This window comes from Mus caroli, chromosome 16 (assembly GCF_900094665.2).
Source record: "Mus caroli chromosome 16, CAROLI_EIJ_v1.1, whole genome shotgun sequence".
Lineage (NCBI taxonomy): Eukaryota > Metazoa > Chordata > Mammalia > Rodentia > Muridae > Mus > Mus caroli.
This window is the reverse complement of record NC_034585.1, coordinates 25,452,022-25,473,762: the sequence shown is the minus strand read 5'-3', so window position 1 is coordinate 25,473,762 and position 21,741 is coordinate 25,452,022. Positions and strand designations below refer to the sequence as shown.

The 21,741-nt window shown below is 38.3% G+C and overlaps 1 protein-coding gene across 4 annotated transcripts in view; it reads left to right on the top strand.

Annotated features, from left to right (window-relative positions):
* The window catches only part of Fgf12 (fibroblast growth factor 12), a 577,898-nt gene that overhangs the window by 364,892 nt on the left and 191,265 nt on the right, over positions 1-21,741 (top strand). For all 4 annotated transcript variants that reach the window (XM_021184731.2, XM_021184729.2, XM_029470638.1 and 1 more), the window contains one exon: positions 16,790-16,893. In XM_021184731.2, coding sequence (XP_021040390.1) covers positions 16,790-16,893 — 104 coding nt within the window. The remainder of the gene's footprint in view (positions 1-16,789; positions 16,894-21,741) is intronic.

Genomic DNA, 21,741 nt, shown 5'->3' with positions numbered 1-21,741 from the left:
CACTCACATACATGCATGCAAACACACATACACACACACATGTGCATATACACTCACACAAACATGCATACACACATACATACAAACTTGTATACACATTTATGCATACTCACCCAGATGCATACACTCTCTCACATGAACACACACACACACACACACACACACACACACACACACACACACATGATCCCTAGACCAAAAAATCAGTTCTTTTGTTTGTTTTAATAATGCAAATTTCAGGGGTTTTACAGCTAACATAATTAATTTACACCCCTTAATTCTGTTTTTAACATTTCACATTTCTCTGTCATAAATACAATTATAGTTTTTTTTTAGATCAAATCAAGTTTTAACTTCATTATGATAATTTTCTTGTAAAGAAACATAATTCAGAATGGCCTATATCTGACTTTTTTTTTTAGAAATCTAATTGTAAATGTAAAATTTTAGTCATGGTTATGTTTTCTATACAATACCAAGCATATGATGTTTTGATACCACGAGTCACAAGCATATAGATATAGCCAAAGCCAGCAGGCGCTCATCCTGCTCAACTATGAACAGAAACACAAACCAAATGGTTGCTCAGGGGAAAACTGTCAAGGCATTCTTGTGTATCTAGTTACAAGGCTATCCGCTGCCTCCAAAGCCATGAAGACATTCACCCTCCCTAATGATGGGCCTTCTTGGCCCAGACCTTCCTCCTTCACCTGCTGGAGCACATTTGCTACAGTTCTTGATATGGAAAAGCTACACCACATCTAATTTTGTTTTCTAAAACCATCTGTATTCGAGGACTATGTCATTATTTCTTGTGAAATTATACCTGTAGACTAAGTCGAAAGAGAGTAAGTGGGTGCATTATCCTTGCGGGTATCCTCAAACAAAGCTTTTATCCCTCTAAGTGGCACTATGGCATGTGCAGGGCTGTCACTCTTCTGGGGCTGTTACTGCTTTGTAGCATAATCAGCCATGACCCTTAGCTTGTAAATTCATGTACTTGACTGGATATTTTTTTTAGAAAGGAAAGAACTTTGCAATCTGATTTGGAGATTAAGAGGCTAGTTCTGGTGTGTATAAAACAATGTGTATTTTTGTTGTTACTGTCATTGCCTCATTGCAATATTTGTGGAAAGCTAGAACAAGACCCATGTATTCCCTTGAATAGTTTAGCGCCTTACATCTATCACAAGGAATAACTCCCCTGGTTCCTTTAGCCTGTATCTGTCAGTTTATTCTTGACAGAATATTTCTTTTCGATGGGGAGACTCTTGCTCCAAGGAAACAGTTTGTTCAGAAAAGCAAAACATGAACCAGTGAAATTGTCCTCTTGTTTATAAGTGTATTAATAGGTAGGATACACTGGTTTAGAATCTTTAAAAAAACTATTTAACCAAGTGGATTCCTAAAAGCTGGTGAGGACTGAGCTGTCTTTAGTCCTTTCCTAGATCCATGATATAACTGAAATGCGGCCTTGGGTTAGTTACATGAACTCTCTCCCATTTATGTAAGCTCAGTTGTACCAGATGAGAGGGACAAATACTCTCATACAGTATTGATGCTCTTTTCTTTCCTATTGGCACAGAAATAAATGTGTGCTAAGTAATTTTTTATCACTTCCTTTTTTTTTCCCTGAGAAGTATACCACAAGTAAATAAGAAGTTACCAGTTTACAAATCACTGCATTGTGTTGTCAGGACATGTGTAAAGACCTCTGCATGTCATGGAGCTGGAATTTGCACCTGGGATCTAGGGCTGAACATGACTGTGTGTCCCCTGTGGCCAGTTATTTAACTCCTCTAGGTATCTAATTCATCTGGTCATTAAATGAGAATATACTAGTACTTAGATTTCAGGGATTTTGCATCAATTATAGTACCTAGAACACAGTGGTTCTTAATAAAGCCAATCTATTATTGTTATCTGTCTATAGATCTAGAGAGCATGTTTTCTTTGACTGTTTTGGGGGAGGGATTGTAAGCAGCTCATAGACAGTGGCAATTTAGCAGAAGTAGAATTCTTCACGATGGCTCCTGTTATATGAAACAGTTTGAAGTGTTTACACAGGAGGTTATAGAATAATAGTCTAAGAGTTTAGAAAATGTGCATCATCAGCATCATGTGAGGACTTTGTAGAAACATGTATCTTGCAGCTCAACTCTAGACAGATCTGTAATCAAACATAATTTGGAAAAATAACAAAGGACTTAATAGTGTAAGAAAAACTGTATACTACACAGTCTATGCTTTTGAGGTTTTTACATACTAATTCTGTTAGTAATTTTAGTCATTAATTTTATTCATCTGGTAGAATGGTTAGTCTATCTACTTGAAAAGATCTAGAATTACCCAGAAGATGGGCCTCTGGCCATGCATCTGGGGAATTATCTTGATTATGTTAATTGAGGTAAGACGACCAAACCACCTTGGGTTGCACCATTCCCCTTGCTGAGCTCTTAGACTGTAGATGGAAGACAGAAACAGAGCAGCAGCTTGTGTTCAGCCCTCAATACTATCTGATTATGCATGTGGTATGACCAGATGCTTTAAGCTCTGACTGCTTTGATTTCCCTGTCATGATGGACCCTTAAACTGTGCATCAGAGTAAGCTGTTTCCCCGGTAAATTGCTCTTGTCAAGGTGTTTTGTCACAGCAACATTAAAGTAAGGAAAGCACCACCCGGTGAGTCACCCTAATCCCAGCAGAATGTCTCAGCCCTTACACTCTGTCTGTGGTAGGCTGCCTCCATGCATGCTCAGCACCTGCTCCCTGTCATAAAATCCTCACTTCTGCTACCTGCGAGCCCTATGCATCCATTTATAGCTGTACAGATCACATTATGCTCAACTGATAGCTGCATCTGTGTTTCCATGTCCGAGTACCACCTCCTTATTTGTCCTAGGAAGCAACGAAACATGTTGCATCATCCCAGACCTCAGGGACACATGCTTTCACTGGCTTACTCCAAGTGGAAACAGTTGAACTGAATGGATCTCAGCCGAGGGCACATCTACTTTTCCTTATTCCCCTTCCACCTTCTTGAGTTTCGAAGACCTAGTCCAGGATAGCTGTGGCTTTCTTTCAGTGTTTGTCAAAATAACCATGTTCAAACAATAAGGAACCGCTTACACCTGTTCTCCATCACCCAAGGAAAGACAAGGCTGCTTGAACAGAGGGTCAGATCACTTGGCTTTCCCCTGCTGAATCCTTAACATTTTATTTTCTGTAAAATGATGTGTTTGTAAAAGACATGCTTAAAACCAGAAACTTTTTAAGTTTGTAAGCTGACAATGACTATTTTTAACTTTGAAAATACTGTTAAAAGAAAAAAAAAGGCAAAGGTGTAAGGCGCAGCAGCACAGGTTTTGTACTGAACTTAAGAACAGTGATGACATTCCCTTCTACCTTAAACCAGTACACAGAGCTAAAGCAGGCACCTCTTGTCCTTGAATTTCCCAGTTGTTCCCTAGCTAATCATTTTACCCAAGGTTTCAGCCTCACCCATCTTCCATGGTCAGAGACCTAGTAAAGGCAAAATAGAAGAAAAACTCACTCCTCTGTTCACCTCCCACCACCCCCCACAGCCCTAAGAAGCAAGCATAAGTTTGACTGGTAAGATTTGATATAAGCCAACCCCCTGCTTTAGAGTTTCTGTGCCCCTGTTCTCTGTCTTCTTAAAATTGACCTCACTGTTTGTCAGATTTTCTTGGGGAAATGTGAACAAAAGTCCATTTACCTTTGATAGGATGCCAACAAGAAGTCAACTTTTCTACCCAACTCTAGCTTGTGTAACTAATAATTCATTGTGGTTACTTACATGAGCATGGTTCAGGGGCTGCTTATAGAAGCAGGAACCAGGGGTTTCCTGTGGGGTTGGGGGAGCATGAGTGACTCAAATACAGCTGTATCACTAAGGAGCCCACCCCAAAAGGAAGAGCAAGGCATGAAAGCTGTATCCAGGGAGCTCCTTGATCACTTTGTAGGCATCTCCACTAAAGAGTATTCTCTCCCTAACATCAGCAATTGTTTACTGGTTATATAACTTTGTGGCACAAACTTGTGGATCTGTGGGTTTCTGCTCTTTTCACATTTTACAAGTGCTTCCTCTGGAGTGGAATGGTTTAGTTTAGGGACAGTGGATAAAAACAATGGAATATGAAACTTTGATGCAATCTGGGGCATTTTTTTTTATGGGAGCTTAAAACGATCACTTCTTGGTCCTTGATGATTAATAATTTGGGCAGGGAAATATCAATGTTTCTAGTGCTACCCCGCAGAGCTGTGTCTCTAGTTGCACATGTAGCAGAGGATGGCCTAGTCAGCCATCAATGGGAGGAGAGGCCCTTGGTCTTGTGAAGATCATATGCCCCAGTAAGGGGGAATACCAGGGCCTGGAAGTAGGAGTGGGTAGGTTGGGGAGCAGAGCAGGGGGAGGGTGTAGGGGGCTTTGGGGATAGCATTTGAATTATAAATGAAGAAAATATCTAATAAAAAAGAATAAATTAGGTAGCACACATTGGAAAAAAATGAAAGAACATAGCTCCTGTCCTTTCATAGATTCTAACTATCGATTTTCAATATTGCTGTCCAATAGAATAACCTGTAGAGTTAAAGAGTATTGATTTCTTTCTGTCACAGAGATTTTTATTTAGTTGATATAGCTGCAATGTAGGCATCAGAATTTAAAAACAAACAAACAAACAAACAAACAAACAAAAAACCAAACAAAAAACCAACAGTAACAAACCATCAAAATTCCCTAGAATTCTGTGGTATACTGTGGGTTATGAACCAATGGTCTATACTCATCTCTGGAACTTCACTTTTGAAGTTTGTGTTCCAAATTTGCATTATTTTATTGTACAACTTCATGCAAACGTTTTAATTAGCTTAAAGTACAGAGGTATCATCACAATCTTTCCTGGAAGTTTTTATAATATTTTATTTTAAAAAGTAGTTTATTAAGCTGGAAATGTTGGGATTGTAGAACAAGTGATCTTCCTATGGGCCTAACAGGTGTCACTAACATCCCACAACCTTCATTTTGCCTGTGTTAAGATGCCTTCCTCCAGTGATTGACTGTTACCATGGCTGTCATATGGGCATTTTCATGCCCATTTTCATCCATACCAATGGACTGATGACTAACAGCCTTTGGGTCATGGAGCTACACAAAAGAATTGGAGACATTTCCTTCCAGTTCTAAGAGCAGTAGAGGAGTTTGGACTTGCATTTAAAAATAAAACTTGATGTAAGCTACTTCTGGTACTATGGAGTGATCAGGCAAATCATGAGGTTTTAGAGATCAGAGATCCCTCAAAGCCATGGACTCAGACAAGGTTAGTTTTAAATTGAATCTTGAAGAATAGGAACAGGACACATAATCTAAGATTAGAAAAATTGAGTTTCAGATAAGGAAGCAGGAAATCACTTGGTGGAGAAAGCTTCTGCCATGTTGGAGAAAAATGAGTTGACTCGTTTGGAAAGAGATTGTGTGGAAGAGGTGCTGAGTCATGTTTCAGACAATGGGGGTCATGGGGGGACGGGTCATGTCGCTGTTGTGGGAAACAGAGTCAGGGAAAGTTACTGATAATTTCAGGTGGGTTTGAGAATGTTTGGAAACATTCCAGTCACCTTTTACGGTAGAGAGGCGTCAAGGTAAAGCTTTTAGCTAGAGAATGATAAAAGGAAGAAATCAGTCTTACGTTTTTAAATCATTTTTAATACCACCATTTCTAAAAGAATGTATCACATTGTATTTATTTCTGTGGCATTCCTTATAGTTTCAGAGTGAGGCAGACATTTTTTGCACGGTAACGTGTTAATGAGGCTCACAGTCTAGTTGTAGAAAGTGTAAACTAGTTTGCTCAAGTAAGATGTTTTGTACTTTCTCTGTGCAATTGTACATAGGAAATAAATTATATTTTGGATAGGTAGAGTATTTCAGGAGTATTTCTGTCTCACACTTCCAATATTGCTACTATTGCCTGTTTTCCTCATTATTTTTATAACTATTTGGATTCTAATTGCTTAACTTGTCTCTTATTTAAGAATAACACTCTCACATTGGAGCACTGGGATTTAGATTTCAGCTCATTTGTTGGCTGCATTTATGATCCTGGGAAGTCTACATTTTTACACATCAACTTTCTTTCTGGTTTCTAAAGATGGACACACAGAACACACATGGAATTAATTTATAATATTTTATGATATTTCAAACTAACTGTCACAATAACAAGGGTCACACCTTTCTTTTTCACCACTCTGTCCTAAGTTGCTCAGTGTCTGGAATAGGCACACTACATTAATGAGTAAGCCTAACAGGAAATAATTTCAATATGGCTGCAGCATAGAGTGGAAGATTTGTAGGAGATATAATTGTGAAAGCTCTACAGCGTGAAAAGATTCTTGGATGCTTCTCCTCGTCCATTGATCTTGTGGACTGACAACCTGTGCTGTTCACTGAATTCTCCAAACGGACTGGGAGACACGCCTTCTGGTTAAGACAAATTGGCTGCTGAGGAAGAGTGATGGCAGGCATTTGCTTCCATTATCGATAGTGAAGTGCTACATTTTTCATTTGAAAAGGGGGGAAAAAAAGACTCACATTGAATTGACTTGTTAATTATGCAGGGTTTTTCCAACATCTCCGGAGTATCATGGAGAACATGATGTGGTAGTGTCATCATTACAAAACCAAAGGCAGGACCCTTTTTAGTGCTCAGGTGTGTACATATTTGCTAGTTTTTGTGTCAAAGAAAGAGACTGCCATGTTGCTCATTTTCACCAAGCTGGAAATCCACAATCTGTGTTGCCAGGCAATGGCTTAGAAGAGAAATCTCAGTCTCTAAGCCCCAAGGCACTAATCAGTTCCATAAGTCAATAGATTCATAGGGGAAACTAAATCAGCTGCTGTGATTATTTGGCCAGTTGTTTATAAAGCAGGGCACCAGACTGGATGCATTGAGTCAGCACAGTCTAAAGTATGTTGACTCCACAGTCTTATGTAGGATGTTATTTAAAGTATATGTTGTGTGGACTTCCTGGATTTGCATTTGTGTAAGGCGAAACCCAAAGCTTTTCCTATCCCAGGATATTTTAAGAAAGCCAAATTAAAACATGGAGTGGCGATCATCCAGCCCTGCTACCTCTGAATTTCCAGATTTAGAGACAAGAAAACAACAAACTTGTAACCATTTGGCTTTTCTATGTTTGCCCAGTTCTAGAAAAATGACATGGAAGCTTCTTTATTTATGAATTAATGTCTAGGACGTAAGCTAGGCTTGTTCCCTAACTATCTCATAACTCAGCTAACCTATTTAGACTATTCTATATCTATCATGTGACTGGTTACCTCTTCTCAGTTTCTTACATCTGACTTCCTCCACATCTCGGTATCAAATATCCTGCCTATGACTCTTTACAAAATTCCTATCTCTTCACAGAAGTCCCACCTATTCTCTTCGTCCTTGCTATTGGATGTCCGGCTCTTTATTGACAACTGATGCTTTTACACAGTGCACAAGAATTTGTCCCAACACAAACCCAATCAACATGCTAAAGATGTTTTCTGTTTACCTTGATAAATGTACATCTGGCTTACTTCTATTTTATTATCTTAATTTATCTTCATAAAAACTCAATGAACTCTGTAGACTAAAGAGCAAAGAATCCTTGTCACCAAGGTCTTACTTAAATCTGTTAAGTGTAAGGGTGATATCTCAACATGGACCGAGCCTCATTCTGATCTTGTGATCCTCACTTGAAAACTAAAGGAATAGACCAATCTTATTTGTCTCTTAATTTCCATAAGAAAAAGTGAAAGAATTATTTGGGTTTTGATTGTGCAAGGCATTCTTGATACTACAAAATGAAAAAGTAAAAAGTTTTAGCACTTAATAGCTTTCAAAATAATTACTAAAGCAGCTTAATTTCAGAAATCAAGCTCACCATTTATGCATACTGTAAAGCATCATACACACAAATTTATATTAACCATAGCTAGAGTAGTTTAGCAGAATGACAGGTATTCTAAAAGGTCATTTCTAAGTAAATGATCTATTTAATAGATACCAAGATATTTGAAAATAGAAGCTTACAAAGACACCCGGCATATCTACAAGCATGGAAACGATATGCAGTAGGCACTGTGTGCAGAGTTAGGATGATGTGTGCAGTGTAGGATGGAGGTGAGGAATGAATAATCAGTTTAAATGAGTAAGCAAGTCTCACCCTCCCATAATTTATATAATCGTCTTCGTATTATCGAAGGATAGTTTAGACCATCTTTCATTTTGCTGAACATTTAACCATGACATTTTGTTATTGAGAACAGAAAGGTTGCAGAATTGATGTTAGAGGGTGATAAATAAAATAAACAATAAAGACAAATATTTCATGACAAAAATATCAATAGAGTGCCTTAAAATATTATTGTAAATACTGCAATTATAAATATTTCAATAGGAGAAAAGAAGTGGATATCTGTTTGCTTCAGGTTAAGGCTTTGTATCATGGAGCATTTTATTCATACATTAATAAAATATCTTTGTTGAAAACAGCTTGAAATCTAGAAAAAAATTATTTTTAAATATTTTCATTCTCTCAGTACCTTCCATTTAGTTTCTATGGGTCATATGAAATTTTTCCCCCTCATTGTTGACTGCAAAACTTCAGTCATTAGTTTGAAATACAACTTTTTTTAAAATACCTGTTAATTATTACAAGAAACAAGAAACTTGTCCTTATAACTTACTTATGGGGCTAGTGAGATGGCTCAGTGGGTAAAAATGACTGCTAACAAGCATGAAAACTGAGCTGCATCTCTGAGACTCACATGGGGGAAGGAGAGTACCAATTCCTGTAAGTTGCCTTTTAACCTCCATACGGAAGCCTACACATGCACTCTTCCATATGAGCATGAGCATGCAAACTATATCAAAGATGAAATTTAAAAGGCTATCCCTGAGTACACTGAGTTTGTATCTTTCAGAGGTGATTTTGCAGGGGCCTTGTTTTCTTCCAATTTCTTCTCTTCACTTACTTTCTTCCCTTTCTTCTTTGTGATATGTGGATGTGTTGCTAGATCCTTGTCACTTGAGGCATATGATAAGTAGCTGGATATTAATTTCAAACTTGCATGGCATTTTATAAAACATTATCTTTCTACTCCAACATCAGTTTGAAAGATGGGCGTGTTAATCTGGGCATTCTCACAGAACAGAACTCTAAGGATGAATGTATGTGCGTGTTAAATTAAAGCAACTTTAAAATAGTAGCCACAGAAGAGGCATACCTAAGTGCCTTGCCTCTGTAGCTATGTGTTCCTTGAGGCCAAAGTAGCTCAGCAATTGGAGTAGCCCCACAATAGCTCTCAGTAGGGAGTGAAAACCAAGAGTTGCTCAGTTCCTAGGCTGGGTGTCTCAGCAGTTCAAGTCTTGTGCAAGGAAGCCCTGAAGATTCCTCAAGAGATGCTGATCTTTAACCTACCATGAAAGCCTGCAAATGCATCTTCCACCATCAGAGAAGGAATCATCATCATCATCCTCAGCAGCAGCAGCAGCAGCAGCAGCAGCAGCAGCAGCAGCAGCAGCAGCAGCAGCAGCAGGAAGGCAAGAAGGAAGATACAGAAAGCAAAGGGCAAAGCATCCTCCTTCTGCCATACTCACTTATTTGAGCTCTTTTTTTTAATATATGAATTTACTATGATGTTTATGTTTACTAGATTTTAGACAAGAGTACTTCAGTCAATAGCCAAAGTGATACTTCTTAAGAGAAGGCGCGGCCTACAATCTGGAGGTGCTTTCTTTTTTTTTTTTCTTTTTTTCTTTTTTTTGAGACAGGGTTTCTCTGTGTAGCCCTGGCTGTCCTGGAACTCACTTTGTGACCAGGCTGGCCTCAAACGCAAAAATCTGCCTGCCTCTGCCTCCAGAGCTGGGATTAAATGCGTGCGCCACCGCACCCGGCACCAGGAGGTGCTTTCTACACCAACTCAAAACAACAGGGACAGTTCCTCACTTGAGGCTCTCCACTTATGTGATTTTAATTGTGGCAAGTTCACATTAAAACTCATCACAACAACCTATTATGTTTTTATGACAATGGATACTAAAAACTCTCCCCTTCCTGGCAACCTTTAACCTCCTTGTGTCCTGACAGACCACACAGTCGCTCTCTCGCATAAACTCCTGCATTCCATGTTTCACTTCTCAGAATATAGGGACTTTCTCTCTTCTGTTTGATTCCATATTCAAATGTAGTTCATGTGCAGTAATATTAGCTTAAATTTCTCTCAAATAGTCAATTATGGAAAATCTTCCTAGAAAAGAATAAGCAAGACAGAGAGTTTTGATGCATTTTATTATTATTATTGTTATTCAGCCAACGCTAGGCAACCGTTTCTTAGATCAAGGCCATGTTAAGTCCAGTGCCTTTAAGTTAAAGACATGAAAGGACCACCCAGGGAAAATGTATGCACTGGAGTTTGCGTCTGTTGGAGTCACTCATCTTCCCTTGCACGTTCAGGACATGTGACATGGTGTAAGTGCACAATAGATAGATCTGTATGAAAGTGATGTGTTTCTAAATAAGGCGTATTTTGTTGGTATTTATAAAATTCTGTAGACTTTTATTTAAATCACATGTAAAAAAACACAAGCTGTGACCATGTTACCAAGCAAGACATTATAGAGGTGCCTTAAGTGATTTGTACTTAGGAATGGAGATAGATAGGTAAGTAAACAATTCTAAGGATCATTTCCCACATGCATTAATGAAATACCTGTAGGAAGGGACCTACTATCTCTGATGGGCTTCTGCAAGACTCAGGGGATGGTTGAATAAATTAGAGCTTGAAGAATAGAATGATGGGGCTGGAGAGATGGATTAGTGTTAAGAGTGCTTTCTGCTCTTCCAGAGGACCCAAGCTAAGATCCTAGCATCCAATTTGCACAACTCACTGCTATTGGTAACTCTAGATCTACCATCTTCTTTAGGGCTTCTGTAGGTACTGACACATTGTGAGTATTAGGATACAGGCATTCACGCACACACACACACACACACACACACACAAATACATACACACACCTTTGAAAGTCAGATGAAAGGAATTATCTGCAATAACCAATTCTGTCTACAAACCAAGAGGAAGTTAGGAAATGGAAAGCTATATTCTTCTAATTATCTTGGATGCAGTGGGTGACAGGTATGAAGTTATAAATGTAAGATGGTGTCAGGTTGTAAGAGATAGAATGGATATAGAAAACTGGGTACATTTACCCAATGGACTACTACTCAGCTATTAAAAACAATGAATTTATGAAATTTTTAGGCAAATGGATGGATCTAGAGGATATTATCTTGAGTTAGGTAACCCAATCACAAAAGAACTCACATGATATGCACTCACTGATAGGTGGATATTAATTAGCCCAGAAACTTAGAATACCCAAGATACAAATTGCAAAACACATGAAAGAAGAAGGAAGACAAAAGTGTGGATACTCTGTTTCTTCTTAGAATGGGGAACAAAATACCCATGGAAGGAGTTTCANAGACAAAGTTTGGAGCTGAGAAAGAAGGAAGGACCATCCAGAGACTGCCATACCCAGGGATCCATCCCATAAACAACCACTAAACCGAGACACTATTGCATATGCCAGCAAGATTTTGCTGACAGGGCCCTGATGTAGCTATCTCTTGTGAGGCTATGCCAGTGCCTGGCAAATACAGAAGTGGATGTTCATAGTAATCTATTGGATGGAACACAGGGCCCCCAATGAAGGAGCTAGAGAAAGTACCCAAGGAGCTAAAGGGGTCTGCAACCCCATAGGAGGAATAACAATATGAACCAGCCAGTACCCCCCAGAGTTTGTGTCTCTAGTTGCATATGTCGCAGAGGATGACCTAGTAGGTCATCAATGGGAGGAGAGGCCCTTGGTCTTGCAAAGATTGTATGCCCCAGTATAGGGGAATGCCAGGACGAGGAAGCAGAAGTGGGTAGGTTGGAGAGCAGGGCGGTTGGAGGGTATAGGGGACTTTCAGAGAGGAAACTAGAAAAGGGGATAGCATTTGAAATGTAAATGAAAAAAATATCTAATTAAAAAAAGAAACAGAGACTAGGAAGGAAATGGCATGAGCAGATGCTACGAATCTGAAGAACCTGGTGGAGTCCAGTATCCTAGTTATTGAGGGGCTTAAGGATGAAGATCACATTTAGTAGAAATTCTCACCCAGTGTGAAGGGCTTCTGTGGTCTCTAGATAAGGCAAAAGTAAGGCTACTTAGAAGTCAAGATGAAGATCTTTCATAAGAGAATTGAGTCTGTACTCTCAAACGTGTGTGTGTGTCTGTGTGTGTGTGTGTGTGTGCACATGTGTGTATGTATGACTGTGTGTGTGTGTCTATGTGTGTGTGTGTGTGTGTGTGTGTGTGTGTGAGAGAGAGAGAGAGAGAGAGAGAGAGAGAGAGAGAGAGAGAGAGAGAGAATGTGTGCAGGTAAAGGTGTTGAGTCCTCTGATTGAATTGTGGTTTAAAAGGTGGTTTTGGATTGCCCAACATGGGTGCTGGGAGCCTAACTCCAGAGTCCTATAGAAAAACTTCTTAACTGAATAGGCTTTTAGCTCTTACCACTGAAAAGTCGATTTAAAGTTGTTTGCTAAATCTTTGAGGTACAAGCTAAGTCTCTCTAAGCATTCTATTTGAAAGCCATTATCACTTGTGCTTTATGGAGGATGTTCTCTGTTTGTGTTAGTTACCCACTAGTATTTCTATGTTCCTTAAGCCCCTCACAGAAGGACAACCTTCGAATGGCTTCTCTCTTCTGCTTCAGCTGCTTCAGCCAGGCTCCAATTCTGAATAGTCTCTTCTTGGGAGATTGTATTCTCAGAAGTTTTTCACTCCCTTTGTTTGTTCTTACAAGAATCATTATTAAAACCTGATATTTTCTAGTAGATGGTTTCATTTATAATGCATAATTGCCTTGCATTTAATTTAATATGTTCTTTGCACACAACTTCTGCTTTCATTGGCATCCTCTATCAAGATTACATGGACTCAACCAATAAGGGCCGTTTTCTTTCCCCAAAGTAAAGTATAGTAACTGAGTGATGGTCTGCTGCCATCATCCCACTCTTAGGGACTCTGCCTCTTTCATGGGTCTGCAATCACCTGCTTGGACGTAGCCCTTGTTTTCAAGTCTGGGATGATGCAGGGACCACAATTCCATTGAAACAGCAATAAGACAAAATGTTGAGAAGAGGAAATGAAGGAACATTGTCTTTAGGACGGGTGCTTTAAGCACATGAAGACCTGTGTGTCTGTGTCAAATAATGAGTCTGTAAGAGCTATTTCTAGTCATACTATGTGTGGGAAAATCAGATAAAATATATATTTCTTTGAGACCTGATAAGAACAAATACTTTTGGAAATTAAAGTTCAAATGATACAAAGAAATGATATAGTTTCTTTTTTGTTTTATTTGTTTTTGTTTTTTGTTTTGTTTTGTTTTGTTTTGTATTGTTTTGTTTTGTTTGACAGATAACTATGTTAGGAGCTAGAAATCCTTAGTTTAGAGTAACTTTAGCCTCAGTTACCTCTCTGAATTTATTTGTCTTAAAAATTTATTTAATCCCCATTTTGCCAGAAATTCTTAACGGCATTTATCGATTAGGACTAAATACCATTGATGAGTTTATGAGCACCTTATAAATGCACAGTTATGAAATGCTATCTTCTGAAACATTAATCAAGTTGCTGAGTATAAACTAAAAAATATTCTATGGGACTTTGTGGAGATTTTATACATAACTTGTTAGCTAGAAATATTAAATATTGGGCTAGGGATATTAAATAAATTTAATATTAAATAAAGCTAGGGATATGGCTCAATGAGCAAAGTGCTTGGAATACAAATAGGAGGACCTAGGTGTGAACCCTTGCAACTCCTATAAGGCAGGCATGATTGTGTATATGGAATTCCAGAGTTCCCATGGAGAGATGGGAGATGGAGAGAAACCTGCAAGCTGGTGGGCCAGATAGCCTAGCACAAATACCTGGGAACAACCCAGAAACCATGCTTTAAAAGAAGGTGGAAGGTGGGCACATACACCTGAGGGTGCCCTGTAGCTGGCACATGTGCACTGTGGTGTGTGTGCTCTCATGTATACACATCATCATCCATATATACAGAATATATACATCATCCATATATACAGAAAGGAACATTTACTGTTAATGGTAAATGACTCTGTTTCTGAAACATTTTAGAGGGCATTGTGGCTTTTCTAAATTCTTTTGTTACAAACAGGTACAGTAAATTGTTACACCTGCCTAACATGCTCGTTTTACAGAGAGGAAATTAATGACATAATGCAGTGCATGGAGCTCAAAGTCATGTGACTCTGAGTGGCCGGCTGCTATAGAAACATCCACTTCAAAGCTCTCCATCCTTTGATTCGCTCTAGTCTTCCTGTGTCCATTTGGTAAAGTCTAACTCTGTATGATTAGAAGAATCCTTGTTTATTTACATGTTGTGCTTTCTCCTTTCTCACAAGAAAGAGTGTAACATTCTTCTCCTTTCCTAAATGTCACCTCCCATCTCATGTTTGCTGTGAAACATTTCCTGGATGCCTCAGGCCACAAAACTCTTCCATGCTTTTTTTTCCCCCCTGATCTTCCACAACAAACAAACTATATATAGAAAGAAGCACATATTACATTTAATTATAGAAATAAATTATACAGCGTGTTAGGTTACTCCAATATGTCTTAGCTATGCCTCCTTAAGGAGACTGTTTTATATTTCTTAAGCAATTTAAAATGTGCAAACTCAATGGTGAGCCTATAGGAAGAATTCAAATTAGCTTAGCTCTAAATTGAGTCAAAAATTAATCCTTAAGCAACTGTTACAGCATAGTCCATACTTCATGAGGAATGAGCAAACAGGTTCAAAGAGGCCACGTCTTAGCCAGTGTCATCAACTAGGTGTCTAATCCTGCCACAGGGAACCTGAAGTCTAAAAGTTTACGTTCTGCAAGATTCATGTGAAAAATTGACTAAAATTCAAGGGCAGTACCTGCCTGTGTCTGTGCTGTGTGCACACAGCTTACCGTCTGAAGTTGAGAGCAGCCAGCTGGAAGCTCTTGGGTTAATTTATGGGTGTACTCAAGCAAACTTTGGCAGGATCAGACCTGACGGAATTTTATCTGTAGAGAGGGTAAATGAAGACTGCTAGTCAGTGTATTAGAGAGAACTGCAAGGAATTCTTTTACAAATGTAGTCATGAGGTATTTAATGCCTCTCTGCAATGCCATCTAGAAAGTATAACTAGGTGGTTCCGCTCCTTCTGCGCATGATGAAAATATTTCCAGGGAGATATTTTATGCCCAAGACGTTGCTAGAAGGAGCATAGGGCACCTTCTTTGTCTTTCCTGGTCCATGCGTTTGTGTTTCTCTGAGTGAACACATTGGCTTAGCAATTTGAGCTACAGGCAATTTGAATACATAAAGACCACAACATTCTTGTTTGATTTTACATTGTTTACATCAACTAGCCAACTTAATTTTTATGTTTTATATAGTATATTTTTCTTTAGCTATGACATATATCTGTTGTAGCTCAAACTATCTGTTAATTGCCTGTCCATTTGTCTTAGGTACTGTTCTGTTGATGTGCAGAGACACCAAGGCCAAGGTGGTTTAAAAAAAAAAAAAAAGCATTTAACTTCCCAGTTTCAGAGGGTGGGTCCATGACTATCATAGCAGGGAGCAAAGCAGCAAGAAAGTAGACATGGCACTGTGCTGTAGCTGAGAGCTCACATCTAATGCTCCAGCAAGAGGCAGAGTGAGGCTGGGCCTGGCATGGCCTTTTAGAACCTCAAAGTCCATCCCCAATGACACAACACTCCTCCTCCAATAATGCCATAACTCTTAATTCTTCCCCAAGCAGTCAGACCACCTACTAGAGATCAATCATACAAATATAAGGCCTTATGGGGGCCACTTGCATTCAAACCACCTTGTCATTTATCAACATATCTTCATTTATACCAGAGGATTCAAAAATCTTCCTCAAAATTTTTCTCATTTCTACACAAACAAACTATATATAGAAAGCAGCACATATTACATTTAATTATAGAAATAAATTATACAGTGTATTAGATTACTCCATATGTCTTACCTTTGTCTCCTTAAGTAGACTGTTTTATATTTCTCCAAACAGACAAGATCTCTCCACTGTTGCTCGGTGTCAGTGTATGATTGTGTCTACTATTGGGCTCAAACCCAACAAGTTAGTCACAGCAAGAAAACTGAATCAGGTTCTGTCATGTTTTAAAGATTAAGTTTTACCATTTCTTTCTGCTATTGAGAGCTTATTATTGCAGATTATTTGTTAGACATATTTCCTTATACTTCATGTGTTTATTTTGAGGAGCAGGGATCCTAGATATTTCAATCTGTGTAGACCCTTATGGTCCTCCTAGCCTAGCATTTTCTTCCATTTGAGTCATTTAAATCACTGGAGCTTTTTTTGAGTAATTAATACTAATGCAGCTACACCAAAGCAGTGTGGCTCTCTTTGTGGTTTTAATTCTCTCTCTCCCTGCCTCCCTGTCTCCTTCTTTATCCCTTCTCTCCCCTCTCCTTTCCATAAATATCTTCATACTATTGCCAATCAATAGATTTTTAATAACCAAAAATGTACCATTGTAAAAAACAAAGTGATTTATTCACACAGTCAGTAATCTTTTTCTTTGTTTTTTCTTTTCTTTTTTTCCTTCTAGCCCTCTTCAATCTAATTCCTGTAGGACTGCGTGTGGTGGCCATCCAAGGGGTGAAAGCCAGCCTTTATGTGGCCATGAATGGAGAAGGCTATCTCTACAGCTCAGTAAGTTCAGTCGTTTGTGTGTGTGTGTGTGTGTGTGTGTGTGTGTGTGTGTGATGTGTATGTGTGTGTGTGTGTGTGTGTGTGTGTGTGTGTGTGTATGTGTGTGTGTTAGTAAAGAAATCATTTAAAGGAACTGATGTCACCTTATAATTTCAAATCAATTTTGAGGACTGTTGTAAGGATTTTGCCATTTGGATGTTCAAGGTCATGCCCTAGGGAGTGAGACTGAACTAATCACTCTCTGCATTGTATACTTTTACATCTAGTTTCAACTTCTAGATAATGCAGTTTGGAACCTACCCTTCTGTTCAGTTCCAAGACTAAGATACGTTTCTTTGTTAACTCTCCTTTTAGGACAGCAGATGATATATAGAGGGATATATATATATATATATATATATATATATATATATATATATATATGTTTATATATATATATGAAATTTCATAGATGCTGCCTAGTATGCCATATTCTCTAATTAGAAGAATTATCTAATTTAAAGACAATGAAAATTTGTAGACTGAGCTCTGGATTAGGGCAATGACATGTGCATATTATACACATGTCAACATGGTGTGTGTGTGTGTGTGTGTGTGTACAAATCACTTTTTCACTTTATCTTAGTTTTTGGACCTTTGAAGTGATGGTGTTGGTCCCTTCTATGCATAACATCTCTTCAAATCTCCAAGTGACAAATGATATAGCCACAGTAGCTATACCATGAGTATTGATGTATTTTTAAGTATTTAAGACATATTTTTAAGTTAGTATTATCTGGGTTATTCTCTCTCAGAATTTTAAATCTATGCTTGAAAAAAATGTAGATGTTCTGAATTTCTGTTTTTCATAACAGAATTAGTTGTTTGTGACTCATAAAAACAGTGTCCCTTGAAAATCACAGCTAAAGGTTCCTACCCACTTTATATTCTTGGTCATTGTATGGACTATCAAGGAAGTCCACCTGTGCTTCTGTGGGGTAAACACTGAATAGTGTTAGTAGAATTCAAGTAACTATTTACTGTATAGCTAATACATGATACATGCCTATTAGTAATGTCAATGTAATCATATTACATTTAAGCTTCTATTGTTTGAATGTTCCCAACCACCTATGGTAAATATCATGTAACAGGCCAGTTTCTCTGAGTTGATCATTACATGCTGCTTGCCTTTATTGCTATGACACACTCTCCCCCATAAATATGTATAATTAATGAGTTAGTGAAAACACAAGATAGTTTGAAGAGCTTAAAGGTGACAATCTATTTCTGAGCATATTCAGATCTGAATGTCCACTTATATTTACAAATTTACATAAATTTCCATTTATATTTATCCACATGTATATGCTACACATGCACACACACTGATCAAAATCACATTTAAAGACAGAAACATTTACAGGCAAAGTAGCAAGCATTCATTTTTCATGCCTCATGGTATATGCACTGACAATTCATGGAATGTCACCAGGAAGCTCTTTTAAACTTTTCTTTAACTTTTTTTGATCACCAGAGATTGACCTAGGGACTCCAACATGCTATGCAACAGCTCCACCACTGAGCTATGGCTCCAAACCCTCACAAAGTCACTCAAAATAGAAAAATGAAAACAAGCGTAAAGAAGGGCACTTTGTTGAATAATTCTAGTTGACTAAACAGCAGCAACACAAATGTTGACTGGGATAAAAACTAAAATGTGGAGAAAACTGAGGTTGGTATCCAAAACTGCATGAGACATCATGTTCGCATGTAAAGGCTCAGGGTGCAACACACAGAAGTTACAGGGCATCTGTCACTGAGCTAGGGTTGATTTTTGTTGGCCAGTGGTTGGTGTTAATAATGAGCGGGGCAGAGTGGGGTGAAGATTCCTCCCTTATAGCTTTTTCAGAGTTATATTCTTTCTATATTTTTTATTTAGAAATGAGGCTAAGTATATGGGCTTGGGGTCTATAGGAGGAAAATATTTCAAAGAAACTTACAGTTTTTGATCACAGTTGGAATTATGAAATAGGCTCATCACTTTTGTAAAGCCATCAGTCACATACTGAATTGGATGCTCTGCTATTTAAGATTGCTTTTATCAGTTTCTTATAAGATTGCCTATAGAATCATAGTGTTTTCTCAGCTAGAATGCCATGGTCAAGTATCAGATAATTCTAAGTAGATCATCTAGGATGCCAGGGTCGAGTATCCTATAATTCTAGGCAGATCATCTCTGGCATATCTCATCTGGTTCTTTCAAAACATCTCTGTCTCTGGCCCAGGCTGATACGGTGAGTACTGGTTTAAAACAGTCTGTAATGGGACTAAAGAGACCAATATCAGAGTGTATGGCCCCCTCATACTCTGTACTGCATTCCTCTGTCTGGTGTACTGTAAAGAGAGATGGGGGCAGAGACCTTGTGGTGAGTTCAAAGGCAGTTGCTATCTTCATCTTTCCTGAGGTGTGCTTGCCATGTGCTAAGGCTTGAAGTTATGTAAAAAGCAGCTTCCAGTTTCCTGTGACCAGTGCTCTAGTGCACATGAGTGAGGGCCATCAAGAGACACGTAGAGGGAGGGTCAGTGGCTGTTCAAACCGCAGAGCTCCTAGAGAAGTAGATTCCAAGAGGAATCCGTGGGTGTTTTCTTTTCCATACTGTCATTTTTTTGGTTTCTGTTTTGGTTTAAGCTGGACGTGCACTCCCTTGTTGCCTTTGAGTCTCTTCATTCACTAAGAAGCAGGAGGGAAGATGAGTAGTGAGGTGGACTGAATGTTGTAGAATGGAGCTAGAAGGGTTAATGTCAGAAGCAATAGTTTATATGTGTATCTATATGTATATCTATATCATTTATATCTATATCATATCATGTACTTCTATCTCTATCTCTTTCTCTATAGATATCTATATCATATCATGTACTTCTATCTCTTTCTCTTTAGATATCTATATCCATATCTATAGATAACCTATATCTGTATCTATCTATATCTATGTCTAATTATATATTATCTATATCTGTGCCTATACATAATCATTCCATTTTACATGTTTAAACCTACTTTGCTTTTTATCTTTTAAACTCTTGCATTATTGAAACTTTCCCTTTCTTTTACTCTTCTAAACTTGAGCTGCACTTCTGTTCCTGTAGTGGTTGCTTCTAGTTTTCAATTTACACACACACACACACACACACACACACACACACACACACACACACACAAATAATTTTGTATTTCTGTCTTTGAAAAGGCTCATGAGCTATGGGATATTTTCTTGGCTATTGAATACAATTGCCCAATCTGATTACCTGTACTTTAAAATGAATTACCTTACTTTTTACCAACCTTTGAAAATAATCTCTATGAATAGTTCGTATACGTGTGCACATACATCTGTGTGTTAAATTAAGTCTTGCTGTGTTTACTGTTTTTCTAAAGTACATATTTCATTATTCTCTGAGTGAGCATCCATGTGTTGTGGCTTAGGTTTTGTGTGAGAATCTCTGTGTAACTTGGAATTTCCTGCTTCATGAGTTCATACTTCCTTCGGTTTCTCCCTTTGACTATAGTCCAGGTACTTGTGCGTGTCTCACTGGGCCAGCATTTCCCCTGGCATCCCTGAGATGATATTCCATTGGTGTCTGGCACCTGTTGTTGAATGTAAGAATTTGTTGTCAATTTAATATTTCCTTTTATGCAATCTCTATAGAAACCTAAATAATATTTTCATTTTTTTATATTTCCTGTAGTTAAACTGTCTCTACTTGTTAGAAGTTTTTAATGATCTTGTAATCCAAAGAGTTATAATTCTCCAATGCAAAAACATTTTAACTTGTATCCCATATTCATGTCATGTCTTTTGTGCTATTTTTATGACGTAAGCTAGGAACATTGTGTTCAAACTCATTGTGTTCAAATTTTATGCAGTTTTGTGATTTCAGTCATGGCGGTTTTTGTTTCTGAATGTTGAATGGCTTCTATTAATATCCTCCTGTTCTTGATTTATTTCTTCCTGATTTTTTTTATTGTGTAGTTCTTTCTCACTCTTTACAGAAAGTCATTAACTTATCTTGCCAAGCATTTCAAACATAATTGGTCAGTATTTTCCATAGTTACAAATTCGTATTTTAAGCATTCATTTTCCCAAGTGACATTTTATAATCCCATTCAGGTTAGATTTTAGAATCAATTTGTTAAGTGTTCAGGGTTTTGGTTTGGGGGCATGTCTTTCTCTTTTGATAGTTCTTCCTGTGAGGTTTGCTGCTATGTTGTAGCAACTTTTTTTTGGTAGCTTCTATCCAGCCTCCAATAACTCAAGTTTAGATAGCTTTAAGACATTCCCAAGGTCTTATGCTATAGTAAAGGGAGAGTGAGTGCAGGAGTCAGATGTGAGCGGTGGTTTTGTCTAGTTGGTTTTCAGGTCATGGACTACACTGTGCTTCCAGGGAGGCGTGTCATTGTTTTCACTGCATGCTAGCACAGTGCAGCTCACTCTATTAGCAGCTAGTCAGGTTCTGGTCCACGATTTGCACTCAAGAATTTTAGTTACATCAACGAAGTTGAGAGAACTTTGGGCCAAATTACTTTTTATAGGACCCAAAGCCAGGCTGGCCTGAAGCGCACCCAGTATGGTGCCATCTCTACTCCATGGGAAGCTTGTGGTTGCTTTGACAGTGTTGATTCTGGCAATGTGGTCAACCTTGAGTTTTGTACTCTACTTGTGTTGATCTTATTTGGAATGAGAGGTTACATGATACTGTAAGCATACAATGAATAATGAATTCTCCTCTCCTCTCCTCTCCTCTCCCCATCCCTCTCCCCATCCCTCTCCTCTCCTCTCCTCTCCTCTCCTCTCCTCTCCTCTC